Source organism: Pristiophorus japonicus, unplaced genomic scaffold (genome assembly GCF_044704955.1).
Source record: "Pristiophorus japonicus isolate sPriJap1 unplaced genomic scaffold, sPriJap1.hap1 HAP1_SCAFFOLD_350, whole genome shotgun sequence".
In the NCBI taxonomy this organism is placed as follows: domain Eukaryota; kingdom Metazoa; phylum Chordata; class Chondrichthyes; family Pristiophoridae; genus Pristiophorus; species Pristiophorus japonicus.
Window position 1 is genome coordinate 164,746 of NW_027253325.1, and position 27,069 is coordinate 191,814.

A 27,069-nucleotide genomic window follows, 5' to 3' on the forward strand; every position below is an offset into this window, starting at 1 on the left:
CTAATCGAGGGATTCGGGGGTTTATATATAGAATAACAGATACCCGGGAGTGAGTTACAGGCTGGAATCTAATCGAGGGGTTCGGGGGGTTTATATATAGAATAACAGATACCCGGGAGTGAGTTACAGGCTGGAATCTAATCGAGGGGTTCGGGAGGTTTATATATAGAATAACAGATACCCGGGAGTGAGTCACAGGCTGGAATCTAATCGAGGGGTTCAGGGGGTTTATATATACAATAACAGATACCCGGGAGTGAGTTACAGGCTGGAAACTAATCGAGGGGTTCGGGGGGTTTATATATAGAATAACAGATACCCGGGAGTGAGTTACAGGCTGGAATCTAATCGAGGGGTTCGGGGGGGGTTTATATATAGAATAACGGATACCCGGGAGTGAATTACAGGCTGGGACCTATTCGGAGGGTCGAACACCTCGCCCTGTCTGACGCCTGTTCCTCCGCCCTCTCCAGGGAAGTACGTGGGGAGCCGCCCAATCAAACTGCGGAAGAGTATGTGGCGAGACCGGAACATGGACGTCGTCCGGAAGAAACAGAAAGAGAAAAAGAAGTTGGGGCTGCGGTGAGCGTCCCGGAGGGTGTTCGGGGACTGGGGGGCGCTATCGCTGGAGGATTTGCGTTGCCCAGCGTCCCACCGTCGAGCCGCCCCCGGACCCTGTGAAATGGCACCGGGCCTATAGACATCGCCTGAAGTTCTCCTTCCTTCCCTTCCTCCCTCTCTCTCTCACGCCTTCACTTCCCTACCCCCCCCCCCCCCCACCAAACATCTCCTTTAGAAATATCCGTGGCCCCCTCCTCACCTTTAATGATCGGCTGGAGGCGTTGTACAGATGGGTCGGGAGATCCTCCACCGGACTTATGAGGGAGGGGTCGTCAGAGGAAGCAAGGCTGTGTGGTGTCGACACACACCCACACAGACAGAGTCACACATCACCCGTCAACAGCAGCGTTCGTGTTGACTTGTACGTATCACAACTTATTATTTTAGCAATATATATGGTTTTTCTGTGAATCCTCGCAATCTCGTCTCTTTCTTTACATAAGACCGTAAGGAGCAGGAGTCGGCCATTCGGCCCCTCGAGCCTGCTCCGCCATTTAATACGATCATGGCTGATCCCATCATGGACTCAGCTCCACTTCCCTGCCCGCTCCCCATAACCCTTCACTCCCTTATCGCTCAAAAATCTGTCTATCTCCGCCTTAAATATATTCAATGTCCCGGCCTCCTCATCTCAGTTTTACCGATATATAAAACGGAAAAGAGTGACTAAAGTAAATGTTGGTCCCTTAGAAGATGAGAAGGGGGATTTAATAATGGGAAATGTGGAAATGGCTGAGACCTTAAACAATTATTTTGCTTCGGTCTTCACAGTGGAAGACACAAAAACCATGCCAAAAATTGCTGGTCACAGGAATGTGGGAAGGGAGGACCTTGAGATAATCACTATCACTAGGGGGGTAGTGCTGGACAGGCTAATGGGACTCAAGGTAGACAAGTCCCCTGGTCCTGATGAAATGCATCCCAGGGTATTAAAAGAGATGACGGAAGTTATAGCAGATGCATTCGTTATAATCTACCAAAATTCTCTGGACTCTGGGGAGGTACCAGCGGATTGGAGAGCAGCTAATGTAACGCCTCTGTTTAAAAAAGGGGGCAGACAAAAGGCAGGTAACTATAGGCCGGTTAGTTTAACATCTGTAGTGGGGAAAATGCTTGAAGCTATCATTAAGGAAGAAATAGCGGGACATCTAGATAGGAATAGTGCGATCAAGCAGACACAACATGGATTCATGAAGGGGAAATCATGCTTAACTAATTTACTGGAATTCTTTGAGGATATAACGAGCATGGTGGATTGAGGTGTACCGATGGATGTGGTATATTTAGATTTCCAAAAGGCATTCGATAAGGTGCCACACAAAAGGTTACTGCAGAAGATAAAGGTACGTGGAGTCAGAGGAAATGTATTAGCATGGATAGAGAATTGGCTGGCTAACAGAAAGCAGAGAGTCGGGATAAATGGGTCCTTTTCGGGTTGGAAATCGGTGGTTAGTGGTGTGCCACAGGGATCGGTGCTGGGACCACAACTGTTTACAATATACATAGATGACCTGGAAGAGGGGACAGAGTGTAGTGTAACAAAATTTGCAGATGACACAAAGATTAGTGGGAAAGCAGGTTGTGTAGAGGACACAGAGAGGCTGCAAGGAGATTTGGATAGGTTAAGCGAATGGGCTAAGGTTTGGCAGATGGAATACAATGTCGGAAAGTGTGAGGTCATCCACCTTGGAAAAAAAAACAGTAAAAGGGAATATTATTTGAATGGGGAGAAATTATAACATGCTGCGGTGCAGAGGGACCTGGGGGTCCTTGTGCATGAATCCCAAAAAGTTAGTTTGCAGGTGCAGCAGGAAATCAGGAAGGTGAATGGGATGTTGGCCTTCATTGCGAGAGGGATGGAGTACAAAAGCAGGGAGGTCCTGCTGCAACTGTACAGGGTATTGGTGAGGCCGCACCTGGAGTACTGCGAGCAGTTTTGGTCACCTTACTTAAGGAAGGATATACTAGCTTTGGAGTGGGTACAGAGACAATTCACTAGGCTGATTCCGGAGATGAGGGGGTTACCTTATGATGATAGATTGAGTAGACTGGGTCTTTACTCGTTGGAGTCCAGAAGGATGAGGGGTGATCTTATAGAAACATTTAAAATAATGAAAGGGATAGACAAGATCGAGGCAGAGAGGTTGTTTCCACTGGTCGGGGAGACTAGAACTAGGGGGCACAGCCTCAAAATACGGGGGAGCCAATTTAAAACCGAGTTGAGAAGGAATTTCTTCTCCCAGAGGGTTGCGAATCTGTGGAATTCTCTGCCCAAGGAAGCAGTTGAGGCTGGCTCATTGAATGTATTCAAGTCACAGATAGATAGATTTTTAACCAATAAGGGAATTAAGGGTTACGGGGAGCGGGCGGGTAAGTGGAGCTGAGTCCACGGCCAGATCAGCCATGATCTTGTTGAATGGCGGAGCAGGCTCGAGGGGCTAGATGGCCTACTCCTGTTCCTAATTCTTATGTTCTTATGGCCCCTTATTCTAAGATTATGTCCCCTAGTTTTAGGATTAGGCTGGGGTTGTTCTGGTCGGCTGGCGCGGAGGAGATGGGCCAAAATGGCCTCCTTCTAAGAACATAAGAAATAGGAGTAGTTCCTGTTACACAGGAACAGGAGGAGGCCCATTCAGTCCCTCGAGCCTGTTACACAGGAACAGGAGGGGGCCCATTCAGCCCCTCGAGCCTGTTACACAGGAACAGGAGGAGGCCCATTCAGCCCCTCGAGCCTGTTACACAGGAACAGGAGGAGGCCCATTCAGCCCCTCGAGCCTGTTACACAGGAACAGGAGGAGGCCCATTCAGCCCCTCGAGCCTGTTACACAGGAACAGGAGTCGGCCATTCAGCCCCTCGAGCCTGTTACACAGGAACAGGAGGAGGCCCATTCAGCCCCTCGAGCCTGCTCCGCCATTTAATACGATCGTGGCTGATCCGATCATGGACTCAGCTCCACTTCCCCGCCCGCTCCCCATAACCCTTCACTCCCTTATCGCTCAAAAATCTGTCTATTTCCGACTTAAATATATTCAATGACCCAGCCTCCACAGCTGCATTTCTGTTTCATTTCAGGTTTGAAGTATCCGCAGTTTTTTTAGTTTTTTCGCACAGCTAAGCTGTCTGGGTTTTGTTTTGAACAGGATGTTGGTGGACTAGCCCTGAGCTTCCAGAATGTTCCGTGTGTTTTTCTGCCCGAGTTCTGGAATACAGACGTAACCACTTTTGGCTAAATTCCACAACCTCTCCCTGTGGGTTATCCGCCCTTGAATAAACTACGCAAAAACAGACCCAGCTAAATTTGTTGTAACTACCGGGCACTTTTCTCTAGAAAGGGGAAGAACTTAAGAAATAGGAACAGGAGGAGGCCCATTCAGCCCCTCGAGCCTGTTACACAGGAACAGGAGGTGGCCCATTCAGCCCCTCAAGCCTGTTACACAGGAACAGGAGGAAGCCCATTCAGCCCCTCGAGCCTGTTACACAGGAACAGGAGGAGGCCCATTCAGCCCCTCGAGCCTGTTACACAGGAACAGGAGGAAGCCCATTCAGCCCCTCGAGCCTGTTACACAGGAACAGGAGGAGGCCCATTCAGCCCCTCGAGCCTGTTACACAGGGAACAGGAGGAGGTCCATTCAGCCCCTCGAGCCTGTTACACAGGAACAGGAGGAGGCCCATTCAGTCCCTCGAGCCTGTTACACAGGAACAGGAGGAGGCCCATTCAGCCCCTCGAGCCTGTTACACAGGAACAGGAGGAGGCCCATTCAGCCCCTCGAGCTTGTTACACAGGGAACAGGAGGAGGTCCATTCAGCCCCTCGAGCCTGTTACACAGGAACAGGAGGGGGCCCATTCAGCCCCTCGAGCTTGTTACACAGGAACAGGAGGTGGCCCATTCAGCCCCTCGAGCCTGTTACACAGGAACGGGAGGAGGCCCATTCAGCCCCTCGAGCCTGTTACATAGGAACAGGAGGAGGCCCATTCAGCCCCTCGAGCCTGTTACACAGGAACAGGAGGAGGCCCATTCAGCCCCTCGAGCCTGTTACACAGGAACAGGAGGAGGCCCATTCAGCCCCTCGAGCCTGTTACACAGGAACAGGAGGAGGCCCATTCAGCCCCTCGAGCCTGTTACACAGGAACAGGAGGAGGCCCATTCAGCCCCTCGAGCCTGTTACACAGGAACAGGAGGAGGCCCATTCAGTTAGTTCGCGGCTAATCGACCCGCCTTGGTTCCGTGACCCTTAATACCCTATCCCAACACAATTTCCAATTGACCCCCGGCCTCAACCGCGTTTTGGGGGAAGAGAGTTCCAGATTCCCACGGCCCTTTGTGTGAAGAAGTCCTCCCTGACATTACCCCTGAACGGCCTGGCTCGAATTTTAAGGTGACGCCCCCTTGTTCTGGACTGCCCCCACCAGAGGGAACAGTTTCTCTCTCGATCTCCCCGATCCAATCCTTCAATCGTCTCAAACCCCTCCATCAGATCGCCCCTTCATCTTCTAAACTCGCGGGCAAATTGGTGATACAGAAAATAAGAAGGGCAAAGAGAGAGTATGAGAATTGATTGACAGCTGACATTAACAACCTGTATTTATATAGCAGCCTATAACGTGGTAAGACATTCAAGACACATCACCGGAACGTTGTGTGCTAGAGATTTGACACCGAGCTGTACAAGTAGAAATTAGCGCAGGTGACCAAAAGCTGGGTCGAAGAGGTCGGTTTTAAGGAGGAGAGAGAGAGACGGAGAGGTTCAGGGAGGGAGTTCCAGAGCTTGGGGCCCAGGCAACAGAAGGCACGGCCACCGATGGTGGAGCGATTATAATCAGGGATGTTCAGGAGGGCAGAATTAGAGGAGTGCAGAGATCTCGGGGGTTTGTGGGGCTGGAGGAGATTACAGAGATAGGGAGGGGTGTAGGGGCTGGAGGATGTTACAGAGATAGGGAGGGGTGTAGGAATTGGAGGGGGGTTACAGAGATAGGGAGGGTTGTAGGGGTTGGAGGGGGTTACAGAGATAGGGAGGGGTGTCGGGGCTGGAGGAGGTTACAGAGATAGGGAGGGGTGTAGGGGCTGGAGGATGTTACAGAGATAGGGAGGGGTGTAGGGGCTGGGGGAGGTTACAGAGACAGGGAGGGGGCGAGGGCCATGGAGGGATTTGAAAACGATGAGAATTTTGAAATCGAGGCGTTGCTGGACCGGGAGCCAATGTAGGTCAATGAGCACAGGGGGTGATGGGTGAGTGGGACTGGGTGTGAGTTAGGACACGGGGCAGTGAGCACAGCGGGTGATGGGTGAGTGGGACTCGGTGCGAGTTAGGACACGGGGGCAGTGAGCACAGGGGGTGATGGGTGAGTGGGACTCGGTGTGAGTTAGGACACGGGTCAGTGAGCACAGGGGGTGATGGGTGAGTGGGACTGGGTGCGAGTTAGGACACGGGGCAGTGAGCACAGGGGGTGATGGGTGAGTGGGACTGGGTGTGAGTTAGGACACGGGGCAGTGAGCACAGGGGGTGATGGGTGAGTGGGACTGGGTGTGAGTTAGGACACGGGGGCAGTGAGCACAGGGGGTGATGGGTGAGCGGGACTTGGTGCGAGTTAGGACACAGGGCAGTGAGCACAGGGGGTGATGGGTGAGTGGGACTGGGTGTGAGTTAGGACACGGGGCAGTGAGCACAGCGGGTGATGGGTGAGTGGGACTCGGTGCGAGTTAGGACACGGGGGCAGTGAGCACAGGGGGTGATGGGTGAGTGGGACTGGGTGTGAGTTAGGACACGGGGTCAGTGAGCACAGGGGGTGATGGGTGAGTGGGACTGGGTGCGAGTTAGGACACGGGGCAGTGAGCACAGGGGGTGATGGGTGAGTGGGACTGGGTGTGAGTTAGGACACGGGGTCAGTGAGCACAGGGGGTGATGGGTGAGTGGGACTGGGTGTGAGTTAGGACACGGGGGCAGCGAGCACAGGGGATGATGGGTGAGTGGGACTCAGTGCTAGTTAGGACACGGGGTCAGTGAGCACAGGTGGTGATGGGTGAGTGGGACTCGGTGCGAGTTAGGACACGGGGTCAGTGAGCACAGGGGGTGATGGGTGAGCGGGACACGGGGGTAGTCGAGTTTTGGATCACCTCTAGTTTTCGTCGGGTAGAACGTGGGAGGCCGGCCAGGAGCGCAGCGCGTTGGAATAGTCAAGTCTGGAGGGAAGAGAGGCACGGATGAGGGTTTCAGCAGCGGATGAGCCGAGACAGGGGGCGGAGACAGACCTGGACCCAACATAAAAGGTAATGCAGAAGTCTTGTATCGGCATATAAATAGTACACGGGTAGTAACGAGGGGGGTGGGACCGATTAACGACCAGACAGGAGAACTACGCAGGGAGGCAGAGGGGATGGCTGAGCTACTAAACGAGTACTTGACATATGTCGTCAGCAAGGAAGAAGAGGCTGCCACGGACAGAGTGAAGGTGGAAGGACTCACTGGATGGGATAAGAATAGATACAGAGGAGGTACGAGAAAGCCTGTCTGTCCCGAACGTAGATAAGTCCCCAGGACCAGACGGAATGCATCCTCGGGACGCTGAGAGGTGTGAAGGAGGAAATCGCGGAGGTAGTGGACCTCATCTTCCAATCCTCCTTCGACACAGTGGGTGGTGCCGGAGAGTTGGAGAATTGCAAACGTTGCACCCTTCCTCAAAGAAGGCGTAAGGATAAACGCAGCAAGTACAGGCCGGTCACTTTCACCTCGGGAGTGGGGTAGCTTGTAGAAATGATATTCCGGGACAAAGTTGACAGTCGCTTGGACAAGTGTGCATTAATTAAGCAAAGCCAGCAAGGATTCGTCAAAGGCAAACCGTGTTTAACCAACTTGTTTGAGTTTTTCGAGGAGGTAAAAATGAGGGTTGACTCGGGCAATGCGGTTGATGTGATGTATATAGTTTTCAAAAGGCGTTTGATACAGTGCCACACAATAGGCTCGCCACAAAGGTGAAGCCCATGGAATAATAGGGATAGGGATATGAAATAGTGGCCGTGGGATCTTTTACGTCCACCTGAGAGGGCAGACGGGGCCTCGGTTTAATGTCTCATCTGAAAGACGGCCCCTCCGACAGTGCGGCGCTCCCTCAGTACTGCCCCTCCGACAGTGCGGCGCTCCCTCAGTACTGCCCCTCCGACAGTACGGCGCTCCCTCAGTACTGCCCCTCCGACAGTGCGGCACTCCCTCAGTACTGCCCCTCCGACAATGCGGCACTCCCTCAGTACTGCCCCTCCGACAGTGCGGCACTCCCTCAGTACTGCCCCTCCGACAGTGCGGCACTCCCTCAGTACTGCCCCTCCGACAGTGCGGCACTCCCTCAGTACTGCGCTGGGGTTTACCTGCTCAAGTAACTGCAGTGGGATGAGCTGAATGGTCCTCACAGTTCTCCTGTCGACGGGACCCTGGGGGGAGTGGAGCAGGATGGATTGGTGCAGGCTCGTTGTCTCCTCTCCGGCTGACCGGCGAGGTGAGTGCGTGTGTTGTGGAACTGTCTGTCCCTGACATTCTGTCTCTGCTCTCACTGCTTGGTTGCTAGGCACAGTACACAAGAACAGAGACAGTATATACGTTCACAGGTAGACCAAGGCGAGATGTGTCGCGACTCTCAGATAGATAGATAACCAACAGCCAGGGAACAATGTGTTTATAACTCAAAAGTTGAAGCATACAGTAAACACTCTGGTTCCACATTGCAGCAGCAGAACCATTTCCAAACCGCTACCGATCGATAGAGTAAAACTCCCTCTACACTGTCCCATCAAACACTCCCAGGGCAGGAACAGGGGGTTAGATACAGAGTAAAGCTCCCTCTACACTGTCCCATCAAACACTCCCAGGGCAGGAACAGGGGGTTAGATACAGAGTAAAGCTCCCTCTACATTGTCCCATCAAACACTCCCAGGGCAGGTACAGGGGGTTAGATACAGAGTAAAGCTCCCTCTACACTGTCCCATCAAACACTCCCAGGGCAGGAACAGGGGGTTAGATACAGAGTAAAGCTCCCTCTACACTGTCCCATCAAACACTCCCAGGGCAGGTACAGGGGGTTAGATACAGAGTAAAACTCCCTCTACACTGTCCCATCAAACACTCCCAGGGCAGGTACAGGGGGTTAGATGCAGAGTAAAGCTCCCTTTACATTGTCCCATCAAACACTCCCAGGGCAGGTACAGGGGGTTAGATACAGAGTAAAGCTCCCTCTACACTGTCCCATCAAACACTCCCAGGGCAGGTACAGGGGGTTAGATACAGAGTAAAGCTCCCTCTACACTGTCCCATCAAACACTCCCAGGGCAGGTATAGGGAGTTAGATACAGAGTAAAGCTCCCTCTACACTGTCCCATCAAACACTCCCAGGGCAGGTATAGGGAGTTAGATAGAGAGTAAAGCTCCCTCTACACTGTCCCGTCAAACACTCCCAGGGCAGGTACAGCACGGGGTTAGATACAGAGTAAAGCTCCCTCTACACTGTCCCATCAAACACTCCCAGGGCAGGTACAGCACGGTGTTAGATACAGAGTAAAGGTCCCTCTACATTGTCCCCATCAAACACTCCCAGGGCAGGTACAGGGGGTTAGATACAGAGTAAAGCTCCCTCTACACTGTCCCATCAAACACTCCCAGGGCAGGTACAGGGGGTTAGATACGGAGTACTGCCCCCCCCGACAGTGCGGCACTCCCTCAGTCCTGCCCCTCCGACAGCGCAGTACGGCGCTCCCTCAGTACTGACGCTGGGAGAGTCAGCCTGGGGTTTGGAGCTCAAGTCTCTGAAGAGGGATTCTCACCCACAACCTTCTGACTGAGAGGTGAGAACGAGAGAGAGAGTGCTAAACCCATAGCCGACCTGCGAGAAAGAAAGACTTGCATTTATATAGCGACTTTCACAACCACCGGATGTCTCAATGCACTTTACAGCCAATGAAGTACTTTTGGAGTGTGGTGACTGCTGTAATGATTCGTATCAGACAGAGGAGAACCATTTCATACCAGTTAATCTCAATCGAGGTTTAATTGTGGTTTTTTTTTGTCCAATGCTGAGAGAATGGACATTAGCGTTTGACGCAGAGAATGTAATTCCAGCTGTGCGATCCCGAGTTCTGAGTCCTTGTTATGAGCACGTGTCCCGTGTCCTACACTCCATCTCCTGCTGTTGCCTGCCGTCCCCGGGGCCAGTCACATCTCCTTCATCGGTGGGAGTACTGGATGGCGACCAGCGTGATCCACAGGCCATAAACCAGCACTCCGATCACCACTCCGGTAACATTCAACACCTTCGCCATTCTCGATCTCCGCTGAGCCAGCTCGGTCATCCCCAGCGAATTCATATCACGGGTCTGCAGGAGGCAAACACACACACTGACTCTCACTGGGGTACGGGTCCCACACACACTGACTCTCACTGGGGTACGGGTCCCACACACACTGACTCTCACTGGGGTACGGGTCCCACACACACTGACTCTCACTGGGGTACAGTCCCACACACACTGACTCTCACTGGTGTACGGGTCCCACACACACTGACTCTCACTGGGGCACAGGTCCCACACACACTGACTCTCACTGGGGTACAGTCCCACACACACTGACTCTCACTGGGGTACAGGTCCCACACACACTGACTCTCACTGGGGTACAGTCCCACACACACTGACTCTCACTGGGGTACAGGTCCCACACACACTGACTCTCACTGGGGTACGGGTCCCACACACACTGACTCTCACTGGGGTACAGTCCCACACACACTGACTCTCACTGGGGTACAGTCCCACACACACTGACTCTCACTGGGGTACGGGTCCCACACACACTGACTCTCACTGGGGTACAGTCCCACACACACTGACTCTCACTGGGGTACAGTCATACACACACTGACTCTCACTGGAGTAAGGGTCCCACACACACTGACTCTCACTGGGGTACAGTCCCACACACACTGACTCTCAGTGGGGTACGGGTCCCACACACACACTGACTCTCACTGGGGTACAGTCCCACACACACTGACTCTCACTGGAGTAAGGGTCCCACACACACTGACTCTCACTGGGGTACAGTCCCACACACACTGACTCTCACTGGGGTACAGTCCCACACACACTGACTCTCACTGGGGTACAGTCCCACACACACTGACTCTCACTGAGGTACGGGTCTCACACACACTGACTCTCACTGGGGTACGGGTCCCACACACACTGACTCTCACTGGGGTACAGTCCCACACACACTGACTCTCACTGGGGTACAGGTCCCACACACACTGACTCTCACTGGGGTACGGGTCCCACACACACTGACTCTCACTGGGGTACGGGTCCCACACACACTGACTCTCACTGGGGTACGGGTCCCACACACACTGACTCTCACTGGGGTACGGGTCCCACACACACTGACTCTCACTGGGGTACGGGTCCCACACATACTGACTCTCACTGGGGTACGGGTCCCACACACACTGTCTCTCACTGGGGTACGTGTCCCACACACACTGACTCTCACTGGGGTACAGGTCCCACACACACTGACTCTCACTGGAGTACGGGTCCCACACACACTGACTCTCACTGGGGTACGTGTCCCACACACTGACTCTCACTGGGGTACGGGTCTCACACACACTGACTCTCACTGGGGTACGGGTCCCACACACACTGACTCTCACTGGGGTACGGGTCTCACACACACTGACTCTCACTGGGGTACATGTCCCACACACTGACTCTCACTGGGGTACTGGTCCCACACACACTGACTCTCACTGGGGTACTGGTCCCACACACACTGACTCTCACTGGGGTAAGGGTCCCACACACACTGACTCTCACTGGGGTACGGGTCCCACACACACTGACTCTCACTGGGGTACGGGTCCCACACACACTGACTCTCACTGGGGTACAGTCCCACACACACTGACTCTCACTGGGGTACAGTCCCACACACACTGACTCTCACTGGGGTACGGGTCCCACACACACTGACTCTCACTGGGGTACAGTCCCACACACAGTGACTCTCACTGGGGTACAGTCCCACACACACTGACTCTCACTGGGGTACAGTCCCACACACACTGACTCTCACTGGGGTACAGGTCCCACACACACTGACTCTCACTGGGGTACGGGTCCCACACACACTGACTCTCACTGGGGTACAGTCCCACACACACTGACTCTCACTGGGGTACAGTCCCACACACACTGACTCTCACTGGGGTACGGGTCCCACACACACTGACTCTCACTGGGGTACAGTCATACACACACTGACTCTCACTGGAGTAAGGGTCCCACACACACTGACTCTCACTGGGGTACAGTCCCACACACACTGACTCTCAGTGGGGTACGGGTCCCACACACACACTGACTCTCACTGGGGTACAGTCCCACACACACTGACTCTCACTGGAGTAAGGGTCCCACACACACTGACTCTCACTGGGGTACAGTCCCACACACACTGACTCTCACTGGGGTACAGTCCCACACACACTGACTCTCACTGGGGTACAGTCCCACACACACTGACTCTCACTGAGGTACGGGTCTCACACACACTGACTCTCACTGGGGTACGGGTCCCACACACACTGACTCTCACTGGGGTACAGTCCCACACACACTGACTCTCACTGGGGTACAGGTCCCACACACACTGACTCTCACTGGGGTACGGGTCCCACACACACTGACTCTCACTGGGGTACGGGTCCCACACACACTGACTCTCACTGGGGTACGGGTCCCACACACACTGACTCTCACTGGGGTACGGGTCCCACACACACTGACTCTCACTGGGGTACGGGTCCCACACATACTGACTCTCACTGGGGTACGGGTCCCACACACACTGTCTCTCACTGGGGTACGTGTCCCACACACACTGACTCTCACTGGGGTACAGGTCCCACACACACTGACTCTCACTGGAGTACGGGTCCCACACACACTGACTCTCACTGGGGTACGTGTCCCACACACTGACTCTCACTGGGGTACGGGTCTCACACACACTGACTCTCACTGGGGTACGGGTCCCACACACACTGACTCTCACTGGGGTACGGGTCTCACACACACTGACTCTCACTGGGGTACATGTCCCACACACTGACTCTCACTGGGGTACGTGTCCCACACACTGACTCTCACTGGGGTACAGTCCCACACACACTGACTCTCACTGGGATACGGGTCCGACACATACACTGACACTCACTGGGGTACGGGTCCCACACACACTGACTCTCACTGGGGTATGGGTCCCACACACACTGACTCTCACTGGGGTACGGGTCCCACACACACTGACTCTCACTGGGGTACGGGTCCCACACACACTGACTCTCTGGGGTACAGGTCCCACACACACTGACTCTCACTGGGGTATGGGTCCCACACACACTGACTCTCTGGGGTACAGGTCCCACACACACTGACTCTCACTGGGGTATGGGTCCCACACACTCTGACTCTCCAGTCTAGACAACATGCTAGTAAATCTCTGTACCCTCTCCAGTGCAATCACATCCTTCCTGTAATGTGACCAGAACTGCACGCAGTACTCCAGCTGTGGCCTAACCAGTGTTTTATACATTTCAAGCATAACCACCCTGCTCCTGTATTCTATGCCTCGGCTAATAAAGGCAAGTATGCCATTTGCCTTCTTAACCACCTTATCTACCTGGCCTACTACATTCAGGGATCTGTGGACCTGCACTCCCAGGTCCCTGTGTTCCTCTACACTTCTCAGTGTCCTACCATTTAATGTGTATTCCCTTGTGCCTGAACTGGTGATAAAATGGCCATTAAAGGAGCGTTGTGGAGGCCCTGACCTACGTGAGAACACCAGTGGCAGGTCGGGGCCATAAATGGAGCAGTGTGGAGGCATACCATTGTGAGGTACAGCGCGAGCTGGTGCAGGAGGCCAACGGCAGCGAAGAGGGACATCATCAAGGTCCCGGTCGGTGATTGGAGCATGGGCAGGTACAGCAGGAGCGGTGAGAGACTGTGGAGGGACGTGATCGGGGCCCAGGGGCAGCACGGGCCCAGCCCACACTGTGCGAGCACTGGGTCTGTGCAGCAGAGCTGGTCTCCAGTCGTCCTGGTTAACCCTTGCCCCTGGACCAAGACCTCGCTCTGTCAAGCCCCGTGTGGTGGCTGGTGTACAACGGTCACCCCACGTTAAAACAATCCACCCACAGGCATCTTCCACCCTTCAGGATGTAGTTCGGGATCCGGGAATAAGAACTTTAGAAATAGGAGCAGGAGTAGGCCATTCGGCCCCTCAAGCCTACTCCGCCATTTAATACGATCATGGCTGATCCCATCATGGACTCAGCTCCACTTCCCTGCCCATCCCCTTATTGGTTAAGAAACTGTCTATCTCTGTCTTAAATATATTCAATGTCCCGGCCTCCACAGCTCTCTGAGGCAGTGAATTCCACAGATTTACAACCCTCTTGAGAAAAGAAATTCCTCCTCATCTCAGTTTTAAATGGGCGGCCCCTTATTCTAAGACCATGCCCCCTAGTTCTAGTCTCCCCCATCAGTGGAAACATCCTCTCTGCATCCACCTTGTCAAGCCCCCTCATAATCTGATACGTTTCGATAAGATCACCTCTCATTCTTCTGAACTCCAATGAGTAGAGGCCCAACCTCCTCAACCTTTCCTCATAAGTCAACCCCCCTCATCCCCGGAATCAACCGAGTGAACCTTCTCTGAACTGCCTCCAAAGCAAGTGTATCCTTTCGTAAATATGGAAACCAAAACTGCACGCAGTATTCCAGGTGTGGCCTCACCAATACCCTGTATAACTGGAGCAAGACTTCCCTGCTTTTATACTCCATCCCCTTTGCAATAAAGGCCAAGATACCATTGGCCCTTCCTGATCACTTGCTGTACCTGCATACTAACCTTTTGTGTTTCATGCACAAGTAACCCCCAGGTCCCGCTGTACTGCGGCACTTTGCAATCTTTCTCCATTTAAATAATAACTTGCTCTTTGATTTTTTTTCTGCCAAAGTGCATGACCTCACACTTTCCCACATTATACTCCATCTGACAAATTTTTGCCCACTCACTTAGCCTGAATATCAGGTCCTTCATTGAAACACCTGTGAACTCATCTCTTTTTGGCGTGGAAGGGACCCATCCTCGCCTCGAGGGACCGCCTGTGATGATGATGGGATTGGATTCGAAGCGGAGCCGAAGGGAGGGGCGGCACTTACCCGCACGGAGTAGACTAAAGCGCCAATCCCAATGGGCACACAACAGAAGAGCAGGTTGCAGATGGATAAGATGAGATAGTCCGGGATGTTTGGCTGATCTGCCGACTCCTGGGGAGGTCCTGCACTCCCGGGACAGCAGTTGCTGCTGGACAGAGGTTGCCGGGCTGGGTCTGGGTGCTCAGGGCTCCCCTCGTCCATCTCCCCCGCCTGCCACGGCAGCGCGACCTCCACCAGCCCGGCGTCCGGCACGGAGGGGTAGAGAGACTGTGACATAACGCTAACTGCACAGACCGGCTCTGTCTCCAGCTCTTCCCTGCTTCTCGAGCCTTTCCTGGAAATGCCGTAACTCGGTTTGACAAGACGCACTTTGAGCCTCTGTTAATTATTCTCCCGCTCGCGGCAGTCAAAGGAATTTTCATCCAACCCAATCATTACCCCCGGTGAGAGTCGGTGTGTGTGGGACCCGTACCCCAGTGAGAGTCAGTGTGTGTGGGACTGTACCCCAGTGAGAGTCAGTGTGTGTGGGACTGTACCCCAGTGAGAGTCAGTGTGTGTGGGACTGTACCCCAGTGAGAGTCAGTGTGTGTGGGACTGTACCCCAGTGAGAGTCAGTGTGTGTGGGACCCGTACCCCAGTGAGAGTCAGTGTGTGTGGGACCCGTACCCCAGTGAGAGTCAGTGTGTGTGGGACCCGTACCCCAGTGAGAGTCAGTGTGTGTGGGACCTGTACCCCAGTGAGAGTCAGTGTGTGTGGGACCTGTACCCCAGTGAGAGTCAGTGTGTGTGGGACCTGTACCCCAGTGAGAGTCAGTGTGTGTGGGACCTGTACCCCAGTGAGAGTCAGTGTGTGTGGGACACGTACCCCAGTGAGAGTCAGTGTGTGTGGGACTGTACCCCAGTGAGAGTCAGTGTGTGTGGGACCCGTACCCCAGTGAGAGTCAGTGTGTGTGGGACCCGTACCCCAGTGAGAGTCAGTGTGTGTGGGACCCGTACCCCAGTGAGAGTCAGTGTGTGTGGGACCTGTACCCCAGTGAGAGTCAGTGTGTGTGGGACCCGTACCCCAGTGAGAGTCAGTGTGTGTGGGACCCGTACCCCAGTGAGAGTCAGTGTGTGTGGGACCCGTACCCCAGTGAGAGTCAGTGTGTGTGGGACCCGTACCCCAGTGAGAGTCAGTGTGTGTGGGACTGTACCCCAGTGAGAGTCAGTGTGTGTGGGACCCGTACCCCAGTGAGAGTCAGTGTGTGTGGGACCCGTACCCCAGTGAGAGTCAGTGTGTGTGGGACCGTACCCCAGTGAGAGTCAGTGTGTGTGGGACCCGTACACCAGTGAGAGTCAGTGTGTGTGGGACCCGTACCCCAGTGAGAGTCAGTGTGTGTGGGACCCGTACCCCAGTGAGAGTCAGTGTGTGTGGGACCCGTACCCCAGTGAGAGTCAGTGTGTGTGGGACCCGTACCCCAGTGAGAGTCAGTGTGTGTGGGACCCGTACCCCAGTGAGAGTTAGTGTGTGTGGGACTGTACCCCAGTGAGAGTCAGTGTGTGTGGGACTGTACCCCAGTGAGAGTCAGTGTGTGTGGGACTGTAACCCAGTGAGGGTCAGTGTGTGTGGGACCCGTACCCCAGTGAGAGTCAGTGTGTGTGTGGCACTGTACCCCAGTGAGAGTCAGTATGTGTGGGACCCGTACCCCAGTGAGAGTCAGTGTGTGTGGGACCCGTACCCCAGTGAGAGTTAGTGTGTGTGGGACTGTACCCCAGTGAGAGTCAGTGTGTGTGGGACTGTACCCCAGTGAGAGTCAGTGTGTGTGGGACCCGTACCTCAGTGAGAGTCAGTGTGTGTGGGACCCGTACCCCAGTGAGAGTCAGTGTGTGTGGGACCCGTACCCCAGTGAGAGTCAGTGTGTGTGGGACCCGTACCCCAGTGAGAGTCAGTGTGTGTGGGACCCGTACCCCAGTGAGAGTCAGTGTGTGTGGGACCCGTACCCCAGTGAGAGTCAGTGTGTGTGGGACCCGTACCCCAGTGAGAGTCAGTGTGTGTGGGACCTGTACCCCAGTGAGAGTCAGTGTGTGTGGGACTGTACCCCAGTGAGAGTCAGTGTGTGTGGGACTGTACCCCAGTGAGTGTCAGTGTGTGCGGGACTGTACCCCAGTGAGAGTCAGTGTGTGTGGGACTGTACCCCAGTGAGAGTCAGTGTGTGTGGGACCCGTACCCCAGTGAGAGTCAGTGTGTGTGGGACCCGTACCCCAGTGAGAGTCAGTGTGTGTGGGACCAGTACCCCAGTGAGAGTCAGTGTGTGTGGGACCCGTACCCCAGTGAGAGTCAGTGTGTGTGGGACCCGTACCCCAGTGAGAGTCAGTGTGTGTGGGACTGTACCCCAGTGAGAGTCAGTGTGTGTGGGACTGTACCCCAGTGAGAGTCAGTGTGTATGTGATGGTCTGATGTTGGGTGGAGGCGGGAAACGTTACAGAAATAACAACGGCAGGACCATAATTGAAACAAAATTTTATTTTTATCAACTTAAAAGCATTGAGGATGACGAAGGGATGTTACAGCGTTGAGGGTCAGTTCCTCAAACTGCGCGCGGGATAGAACCTAGCCTCCGAACCCCTGTTATGGCCAACCCTCCACAATCTCGCTGGAGATCTCGCGACAGCTCAACTGAGTGTTTGGACCCCTGGGAGGGTCTTTCCCACACCGCAGTGGTCCCGTGGAGTGAGGGCTGAGCCAATTCCGCGATCCCCTGCCCAGCACGGGACCGCCCCCATCCTGGGTTCCCCGAGAAATGAGAACGCCCATAATTATCCCTCTTGTTTCCCCAAGGATGGAGACTGCTTCCTCCCAGCGTAAGAAATAGGAGCAGGAGTGGGCCATTCGGCCCCTCGAGCCTGCTCCGCCATTTAATACCATCATGGCTGATCCGATCATGGACTCAGCTCCACTTCCCTGCCCGCCCCCTTATCCCCTTATCGGTTAAGAAACTGTCTATCTCTGCCTTAAATATATTCAATGTCCCAGCCTCCACAGCTCTCTGAGGCAGCGAATTCCACAGATTTACAACCCTCTGAGAGAAGAAATTCCTCCTCATCTCAGTTTTAAATGGGCGGCCCCTTATTCTAAGACCATGCCCCCTAGTTCTAGTCTCCCCCATCAATGGAAACATCCTCTCTGCATCCCCCTTGTCGAGCCCCCTCATAATCTGATACGTTTCGATAAGATCACCTCTCATTCTTCTGAACTCCAATGAGTAGAGGCCCAATCTCCTCAACCTTTCCTCATAAGTCAACCCCCTCATCCCCGGAATCAACCGAGTGAACCTTCTCTGAACTGCCTCCAAAGCAAGTATATCCTTTCGTAAATATGGAAACCAAAACTGCACGCAGTACTCCACGTGTGGCCTCACCAATACCCTGTACAGTTTTACCATCGCTCAATCCTCTTCACCCAGCCCCCCGCACCTCTCTGCCCCCAAGAAGGGCTGGAGAAATACCACCAACACTGTCTCCGCAAGATCCTGCAAATCCCCCGGGAGGACAGACGCACCAACGTTAGCGTCCTCGACCAGGCCCAACATCCCCAGCATCGAGTGTTTATCTCAAACTCCCCTTTCTCTTCTCTCCCTCTCTTTCCTCCCCCTCTCCTCTCCACTCTCTCTCTCTCTCTCCCCCCCACCCCGCCCTCTCTCTCTCACCCCTCCTCTCTCCCCCTCTCTCTCTCTCTTCCCCCCCTTCCCTCCCCTCCCCCCTCTCTCTCTCTCCTCTCTCTCTCTCTCTCCCCCTCTCACTCTCTCTCCCCCTCTCTCCACTCTCTCTCTTCCCCCTCTCTCTCCCCCCTCTCTCCCCTCCACTCTCTCTCTCTCCCCACTCTCTCTCTCTCTCCCCTCTCTCTCTCTCTCTCTCTCCTCCTCCCTCTCTCTCTCCCCCCTCTCTCTCTCCCCCCCTCTCTCTCCCCCCCTCTCTCTATCTCTCTCTCCCCCTCTCTCTCTCCCTCTCTCTCTCTCTCCCCCCCCCCTCACCTCTCTCTCTACCCTCCTCTCCCTCTCTTCCCCCTTCCCTCCCCCTCTCTCTACCCTCCCCTACCTTTCTCTCTCCCCTCTCTCTCTCCCTCTCTCTCTTTATCCCCCCTCTCTCTCCCCCCACCTCTCTCTCTCTCCCCCTCTCCCTCCTCTCTCTCTCCCCCTCTCTCTCCCTCCTCTCTTTCTCTCTCTCCCCCCCCCCTCTCTCTCTCTCCCCTTCTCTCTCTCTCCCCCTCTCTCTCTCTCTCTCCCCGCTCTCTCTCTCTCTCCCCCATCTCTCTCTCTCTCTCCCTGTCTCTCTCTCTCTCCCTCTCTCTCGCCCCCTCCTTCTTTCTCCCCCACTCTCTCTTCCTCCCCCTCGTTGCCCCCCCCTCTCTCTCTCCCCCCTCTCTCTCTCCCCCCTCTCTCTCTCCCCTCTCTCTCTCCCTCCTCTCTCTCTCCCTCCTCTCTCTCTCCCTCCTCTCTTTATCTCTCTCCCCCCCTCTCTCTCTCTCTCCCCTCTCTCTCTCTCCCTCTCCCTCTCTCTCTCCCCCTTCCTCTCTCTCCCCCTCCCTCTCTCTCCCCCTCCCTCTCTCTCCCCCCTCTCTCTCCCCCCTCTCTCCCCCCTCTCGTTTCCGCCGCTCTCTCTCTCTTTCCCCCCTCCCTCTCTCTCCCCCTTCTCTCTCTCTCTCTCCCACCCCCTCTCGGTTCCCCCCCTCTCTCTCTCTGTCCCCCTCTCTCTCTCTCCCCTCTCTCTCTGCCCCCCTCTCTTTACCCCCCTCTCTCTCCTCCCCTCCCTCTCTCTGTCCCCCCTCACTCTCCCTCTCTCTATCTCTCTCCCGCCGCCTCTCTCTCCTCCCCCTCCCTCTCTCTCCCCTTCTCTCTCTCTCCCCCCTCTCTCCCTCTACCCCCTCTCTCTCTCCCTCTATCTCTCTCTCCCCCCCCTCTCTCTCTCTCCTCTCTCTATCTCTCTCCCCCCGCCTCTCTCTCTCTCCCCCCCCTCTCTCTCTCTCTCCCTCTCTCTATCTCTCTCCCTCCCCGCCTCTCTCTCTCACCCCCCTCCCTCTCACCCCTCCCGCCTCTCTCTCTCTCCCCCCCCTCTCTCCCTCTCCCCCCCCTCTCTCTCCCTCTCTCTGTCTCTCACTCCACCCCTCTCTCCCTCTCCCCCCGCCTCTCTCTCTCTCCCCCACCCCCCCCCTCTCTCTCTCCCTCTCCCCCCCCTCTCTCTATCTCTCCCTCCACCCCTCTCTCCCTCTCCCCCCGCCTCTCACTCTCTCCCCCACCCCCCCTCTCTCCCCCCCTCTCTCCCTCTCTCTATCTCTCACTCCACCCCTCTCTCCCTCCCCCCCCCCGCCTCTCTCTCTCTCCCTCCCCCCCACCCCCCGCCTCTCTCTCTCTCTCCCCATCTCTCTCTCTCCCCCCCTCTCGTTTCCCCCACTCTCTCTCTCTCTCTCCCCATCTCTCTCTCTCCCCCCCTCTCGTTTCCCCCACTCTCTCTCTCTCTCTCCCCATCTCTCTCTCTCCCCCCCTCTCGTTTCCCCCACTCTCTCTCTCTCTCTCCCCATCTCTCTCTCTCCCCCCCTCTCGTTTCCCCCACTCTCTCTCTCTCTCTCCCCATCTCTCTCTCTCCCCCCCTCTCGTTTCCCCCACTCTCTCTCTCTCTCTCTCTCCCCCACCTCCCGCTGCCCGGGGGCTGTGGAACGGGACCCCCTGTGCTGATTCTCTGACCTGCGGCGATTTTGTTGACTGCCCGGAAGGTTTATCCAGAACGGTCACTTACGCCGTGCTCGGAAAGATTGGAATAAGTCGGAGCTGGTCAAACTCGCTCAAATGGCCAGGATTGGCTCGGTGACAGGTTACGCCCCCAATGACTGCAAACCAATCGCAGCCTAAAAATATCCGACTGAAGTTACTTACGCAGAAACTTTGGGGAAAGTTGGAGATCTGAATTTACGGCAAAAAAAACCCCAGATAATTGGGGAAAATTGAGCCCCAAAAATCTCTCGACCTCAGCCTTGAATATACTCAACGACTGAGCCCCCACAGCCCTCTGGGGCAGAGAATTCCAAAGATTCACCCCCCTCTGAGTGAAGAAATTCCTCCTCATCTCAGTCCTCAATGGCCGACCCCTTATCCTGAGACTGTGTGACCCCTGGTTCTAGACTCCCCAGCCCCGGGGGGGAAACACCCTCCCTGCATCTACCCTGTCAAGCCCCCTCACAATCTGGTGTGTTTCAATGGGATCACCTCTCATTCTTCTAAACCCCAGAGAGCATCGGCCCATTCTACACAATCTCTCCTCATAGGACAACCCTCTGATCCCAGGAATCAATCGAGTGAACCTCCGTTGTCAGCCCTGGCTCAGTGGGCAGCACCCTCGCCTCTCAGTCTCAAGGTTGTGGGGTCAAGTCCCACTCCAGGAACTTGAGTACATAAATCTAGGCTAACACTCCCAGTGCAGTACTGAGGGAGCGCCGTACTGTCGGAGGGGCAGTGCTGAGGGAGTGCCGCACTGTCGGAGGGGCAGTGCTGAGGGAGTGCCGCACTGTCGGAGGGGCAGTGCTGAGGGAGTGCCGCACTGTCGGAGGGGCAGTGCTGAGGGAGTGCCGCACTGTCGGAGGGGCAGTGCTGAGGGAGTGCCGCACTGTCGGAGGGGCAGTGCTGAGGGAGCGCCGTACTGTCGGAGGGGCAGTACTGAGGGAGCGCCGCACTGTCGGAGGGGCAGTACTGAGGGAGCGCAGCACTGTCGGAGAGGCAGTACTGAGGGAGTGCCGCGCTGTCGGAGGGGCAGTACTGAGGGAGCGCAGCACTGTCGGAGAGGCAGTACTGAGGGAGCACCACACTGTCGGAGGGGCAGTACTGAGGGAGCGCCGCACTGTCAGAGGGGCAGTACTGAGGGAGTGCCGCACTGTCGGAGGGGCAGTACTGAGGGAGCGCCGCACTGTCGGAGGGGCAGTACTGAGGGAGTGCCGCACTGTCGGAGGGGCAGTACTTCTGATGAGACATTAAACCGAGGCCCCGTCTGCCCTCTCGGGTGGATGTAAAAGATCCCGGGGCCACTATTTGGAAGAAGAGCAGGGGGAGTTCTCCCCGGTGTCCTGGGGCCAATATTTATCCCTCAACCAACATCACTAAAAACAGACGATCCGGGTCATTATCACATTGCTGTGTGTGGGAGCTTGCTGTGCGCAAATTGGCGTTTCCCACAATACAACAGTGAGTGCACTGCACAAGTACTTCATTGGCTGTGAGGTGCTTTGAGACATCCGGTGGTCGTGAAAGGCGCTATATAAATGTAATTCTTTCGTTGCACCACCTCTAAGACAAATATATCCTTTCTTGGGTAAGGAGAACAGATTGAACTCTGCAGATGAAATAATGGGGGGAGGGGTTGTGGGACTGGGGGAGGGATATAAGAACATCAGAAATAGGAGCAGGAGTGGGCAATTCGGCCCCTCGAGCCTGCTCCGCCATTTAATACCATCATGGCTGATCCGATCATGGACTCAGCTCCACTTCCCTGCCCGCCCCCTTATCCCCTTATCAGTTAAGAAACTGTCTATCTCTGTCTTAAATATATTCAATGTCCCGGCCTCCACAGCTCTCTGAGGCAGAGAATTCCACAGATTTACAACCCTCTGAGAGAAGAAATTCCTCCTCATCTCAGTTTTAAATGGGCGGCCCCTTATTCTAAGACCATGCCCCCTAGTTCTAGTCTCCCCCATCAGTGGAAACATCCTCTCTGCATCCACCTTGTCAAGCCCCCTCATAATCTGATACGTTTCGATAAGATCACCTCTCATTCTTCTGAATTCCAATGAGTAGAGGCCCAACCTCCTCAACCTTTCCTCATAAGTCAACCCCCTCATCCCCGGAATCAACCGAGTGAACCTTCTCTGAACTGCCTCCAAAGCAAGTATATCCTTTCGTAAATATGGAGACCAAAACTGCACGCAGTACTCCAGGTGTGGCCTCACCAATACCCTGTATAACTGGAGCAAGACTTCCCTGCTTTTATACTCCATCCCCCTTTGCAATAAAGGCCAAGATACCATTGGCCTTCCTGATCACTTGCTGTACCTGCATACTAACCTTTTGTGTTTCATGCACAAGTACCCCCAGGTCCCGCTGTACTGCGGCACTTTGTAATCTTTCTCCATTTAAATAATAACTTGCTCTTTGATTTTTTTTCTGCCAAAATGCATGACCTCACACTTGACTGCTCTGTTGGTAACGCTCTCGGTCTGAGTCAGAAGGTCGTGGAGTCCAGCCCCACTCCAGAGACTTCCAGGCCAACTTTCTGATGAGACCCGTCTGCCCGCTCGGGTGGATGCAAAAGATCCCACGGCCACTATTTCGAAAAAGAGCTGGGGGAGTTCTTCCAGATGTCCTGGGGCCAATATTTGCTCATAACCTTGGCCACATATCCAACCCGGAAATTAGTTTCCGGCCACATATCTGCAGCATAACCAAGACTGCCTATTTCCCCCTCCGTAACATCGCCCATCTCCGCCCCCTGCCTCAGCTCATCCGCTGCTGAAACCCTCATCCCTGCCTCTGTTACCTCCAGACTTGACCATTCCAACACACTCCTGGCCGGCCTCCCACATTCTGCCCCGACGTAAACTAGAGGTGATCCAAAACTCGGCTGTCCCCGTGTCCTAACTCGCCCCGAGTCCCGCTCACCCATCGCCCCCTGTGCTCACTGCCCCGTGTCCTAACTCACACCCAGTCCCACTCACCCATCACCCCCTGTGCTCGCTGACCCCGTGTCCTAACTCACACCCAGTCCCACTCACCCATCACCCCCTGTGCTCACTGCCCCGTGTCCTAACTCACACCCAGTCCCACTCACCCATCACCCCCTGTGCTCACTGCCCCGTGTCCTAACTCACACCCAGTCCCACTCACCCATCACCCCCTGTGCTCACTGCCCCGTGTCCTAACTCACACCCAGTCCCACTCACCCATCACCCCCTGTGCTCGCTGACCCCGTGTCCTAACTCACACCCAGTCCCACTCACCCATCACCCCCTGTGCTCACTGACCCCGTGTCCTAACTCACACCCAGTCCCACTCACCCATCACCCACTGTGCTCACTGACCCCGTGTCCTAACTCGCACCGAGTCCCACTCACCCATCACCCCCTGTGCTCACTGTCCCCGTGTCCTAACTCACCCCGAGTCCCACTCACCCATCACCCCCTGTGCTCACTGCCCCATGTCCTAACTCACACCCAGTCCCGCTCACCCATCACCCCCTGTGCTCACTGCCCCGTGTCCTAACTCACACCCAGTCCCACTCACCCATCCCCCCCGGTGCTCACTGACCCCGTGTCCTAACTCACACCCAGTCCCGCTCACCCATCACCCCCTGTGCTCACTGCCCCGTGTCCTAACTCACACCGAGTCCCACTCACCCATCACCCCCTGTGCTCACTGACCCCGTGTCCTAACTCACACCCAGTCCCACTCACCCATCACCCCCTGTGCTCACTGCCCCCGTGTCCTAACTCACCCCGAGTCCCACTCACCCATCACCCCCTGTGCTCACTGCCCCGTGTCCCAACTCACACCCAGTCCCACTCACCCATCACCCCCTGTGCTCACTGCCCCGTGTCCTAACTCACACCCAGTCCCACTCACCCATCACCCCCTGTTCTCACTGCCCCGTGTCCTAACTCACACCGAGTCCCACTCACCCATCACCCCCTGTGCTCACTGCCCCGTGTCCTAACTCACACCGAGTCCTACTCATCCATCACCCCCTGTGCTCACTGCCCCGTGTTCTAACTCACACCGAGTCCCACTCACCCATCACCCCCTGTGCTCACTGCCCCCGTGTCCTAACTCACACCCAGTCCCACTCACCCATCACCCCCTGTGCTCACTGCCCGTGTCCTAACTCACACCCAGTCCCGCTCACCCATCACCCCCTGTGCTCACTGCCCCGTGTCCTAACTCACCCCGAGTCCCACTCACCCATCACCCCCTGTGCTCACTGCCCCGTGTCCCAACTCACACCCAGTCCCACTCACCCATCACCCCCTGTGCTCACTGCCCCGTGTCCTAACTCACACTCAGTCCCACTCACCCATCACCCCCTGTGCTCACTGCCCCGTGTCCTAACTCACACCGAGTCCCACTCACCCATCACCCCCTGTGCTCACTGCCCCGTGTCCTAACTCACCCCGAGTCCCACTCACCCATCACCCCCTGTGCTCACTGCCCCGTGTCCCAACTCACACCCAGTCCCACTCACCCATCACCCCCTGTGCTCACTGCCCCGTGTCCTAACTCACACTCAGTCCCACTCACCCATCACCCCCTGTGCTCACTGCCCCGTGTCCTAACTCACACCGAGTCCCACTCACCCATCACCCCCTGTGCTCACTGCCCCGTGTTCTAACTCACACCGAGTCCCACTCACCCATCACCCCCTGTGCTCACTGACGCCGTGTCCTAACTCGCACCCAGTCCCACTCACCCATCACCCCCTGTGCTCACTGCCCCGTGTCCTAACTCACACCCAGTCCCACTCACCCATCACCCCCTGTGCTCACTGACCCCGTGTCCTAACTCACACCCAGTCCCCCTCACCCATCACCCCCTGTGCTCACTACCCCGTGTCCTAACTCGCACCGAGTCCCGCTCACCCATCACCCCCTGTGCTCACTGACCCCGTGTCCTAACTCACACCCAGTCCCACTCACCCATCACCCCCTGTGCTCACTGACCCCGTGTCCTAACTCACACCGAGTCCCACTCACCCATCACCCCCTGTGCTCACTGACCTACACTGGCCCCCGGTTAAGCAACGCCTCGATTTCAAAATTAACATGCTTGTTTACAAATCCCTCCAAGGCCTCCTCGCCCCTCCCTATCTCTGTAACCCCCTCCAGCCCCTACACCCCTTCCCTATCTCTGTAACCCCCTCCAGCCCCTGCACCCCTCCCTATCTCTGTAACCTCCTCCAGCCCCTACACCCCTCCCTATCTGTAACCTCCTCCAGCCCCTACACCCCTCCCTATCTCTGTAACCCCCTCCAGCCCCTACACCCCTCCCTATCTCTGTAACCCCCTCCAGCCCCTGCACCCCTCCCTATCTCTGTAACCTCCTCCAGCCCCTACACCCCTCCCTATCTGTAACCTCCTCCAGCCCCTACACCCCTCCCTATCTCTGTAACCTCCTCCAGCCCCTACACCCCTCCCTATCTCTGTAACCTCCTCCAGCACCTGCACCCCTCCCTATCTCTGTAACCCCCTCCAGCCCCTACACCCCTTCCCTATCTCTGTAACCCCCTCCAGCCCCTGCACCCCTCCCTATCTCTGTAACCTCCTCCAGCCCCTACACCCCTCCCTATCTCTGTAACCCCCTCCAGCCCCTGCACCCCTTCCTATCTCTGTAACCTCCTCCAGCCCCTACACCCCTCCCTATCTGTAACCTCCTCCAGCCCCTACACCCCTCCCTATCTCTGTAACCCCCTCCAGCCCCTACACCCCTCCCTATCTCTGTAACCCCCTCCAGACCCTGCACCCCTCCCTATCTCTGTAACCACCTCCAGCCCCTACACCCCTCCCTATCTCTGTAACCCCCTCCAGCCCCTACACCCCTCCCTATCTCTGTAACCACCTCCAGCCCCTACACCCCTCCCTATCTTTGTAATCTCCTGCAGCCCCACAACCCCCCGAGATGTCTGCGCTCCTCTAATTCTGCCCTCCTGAGCATCCCCCCGATTTCCATCGCTCCACCATCGGTGGCCGTGCCTTCAGCTGCCTGGGCCCCAAGCTCTGGAACTCCCTCCCTGAACCTCTCCACCTCTCTCTCCTCCTTCAAGACGCTCCTTAAAACCCACCTCTGTGACCCAGCTTTTGGTCTCCTGCGCTAACTTCTGATTATGGGGCTCGGTATCAAATATTTATCTCACAATGCTCCTGTGAATTATCATGGGATGTTTCACTCTGTTAAACACAGTATATAAATATAGATTGTTGTTCAACCAGCATCACTTAAAAAAAACCATGATCTGGCTCATTATCACATCGCTGTTTGTCATCAACAGCAGACCATTGAAATTGCTTCCACACTAAAGAATGGGTACACAGGTGACTGCTGAACTCAGTTTCGATGGTGGGTAGGTGCCTGTGGGTGGATTGTTTTAACGTGGGGTGACCGTTGTACACCAGTCACCA

The 27,069-nt window shown here is 55.5% G+C and overlaps 2 protein-coding genes across 3 annotated transcripts in view; both read left to right on the forward strand.

The window, feature by feature from the left end:
* rbm42 (RNA binding motif protein 42) overlaps window positions 1-1,032 on the forward strand; it is a 27,306-nt gene extending 26,274 nt beyond the window's left edge. Inside the window, exon 10 of the mRNA XM_070872702.1 lies at window positions 474-1,032. Coding sequence (XP_070728803.1) covers window positions 474-586 — 113 coding nt within the window. The 3' untranslated portion in view covers window positions 587-1,032. The remainder of the gene's footprint in view (window positions 1-473) is intronic.
* Window positions 1,033-7,042: 6,010 nt separating this feature from the next.
* Window positions 7,043-27,069, forward strand: part of LOC139250210 (poliovirus receptor homolog) — a 114,857-nt gene continuing 94,830 nt past the window's right edge. The window contains exon 1 of one of the 2 annotated variants that reach the window (XM_070872705.1): window positions 7,043-7,492. Coding sequence is in view for 1 of the 2 variants with exons in the window: in XM_070872704.1 (XP_070728805.1) it covers window positions 7,168-7,213 (46 nt within the window). In the remaining variant the exon portion in view is untranslated. The remainder of the gene's footprint in view (window positions 7,493-27,069) is intronic. The other variant, XM_070872704.1, reaches the window with a different exon arrangement.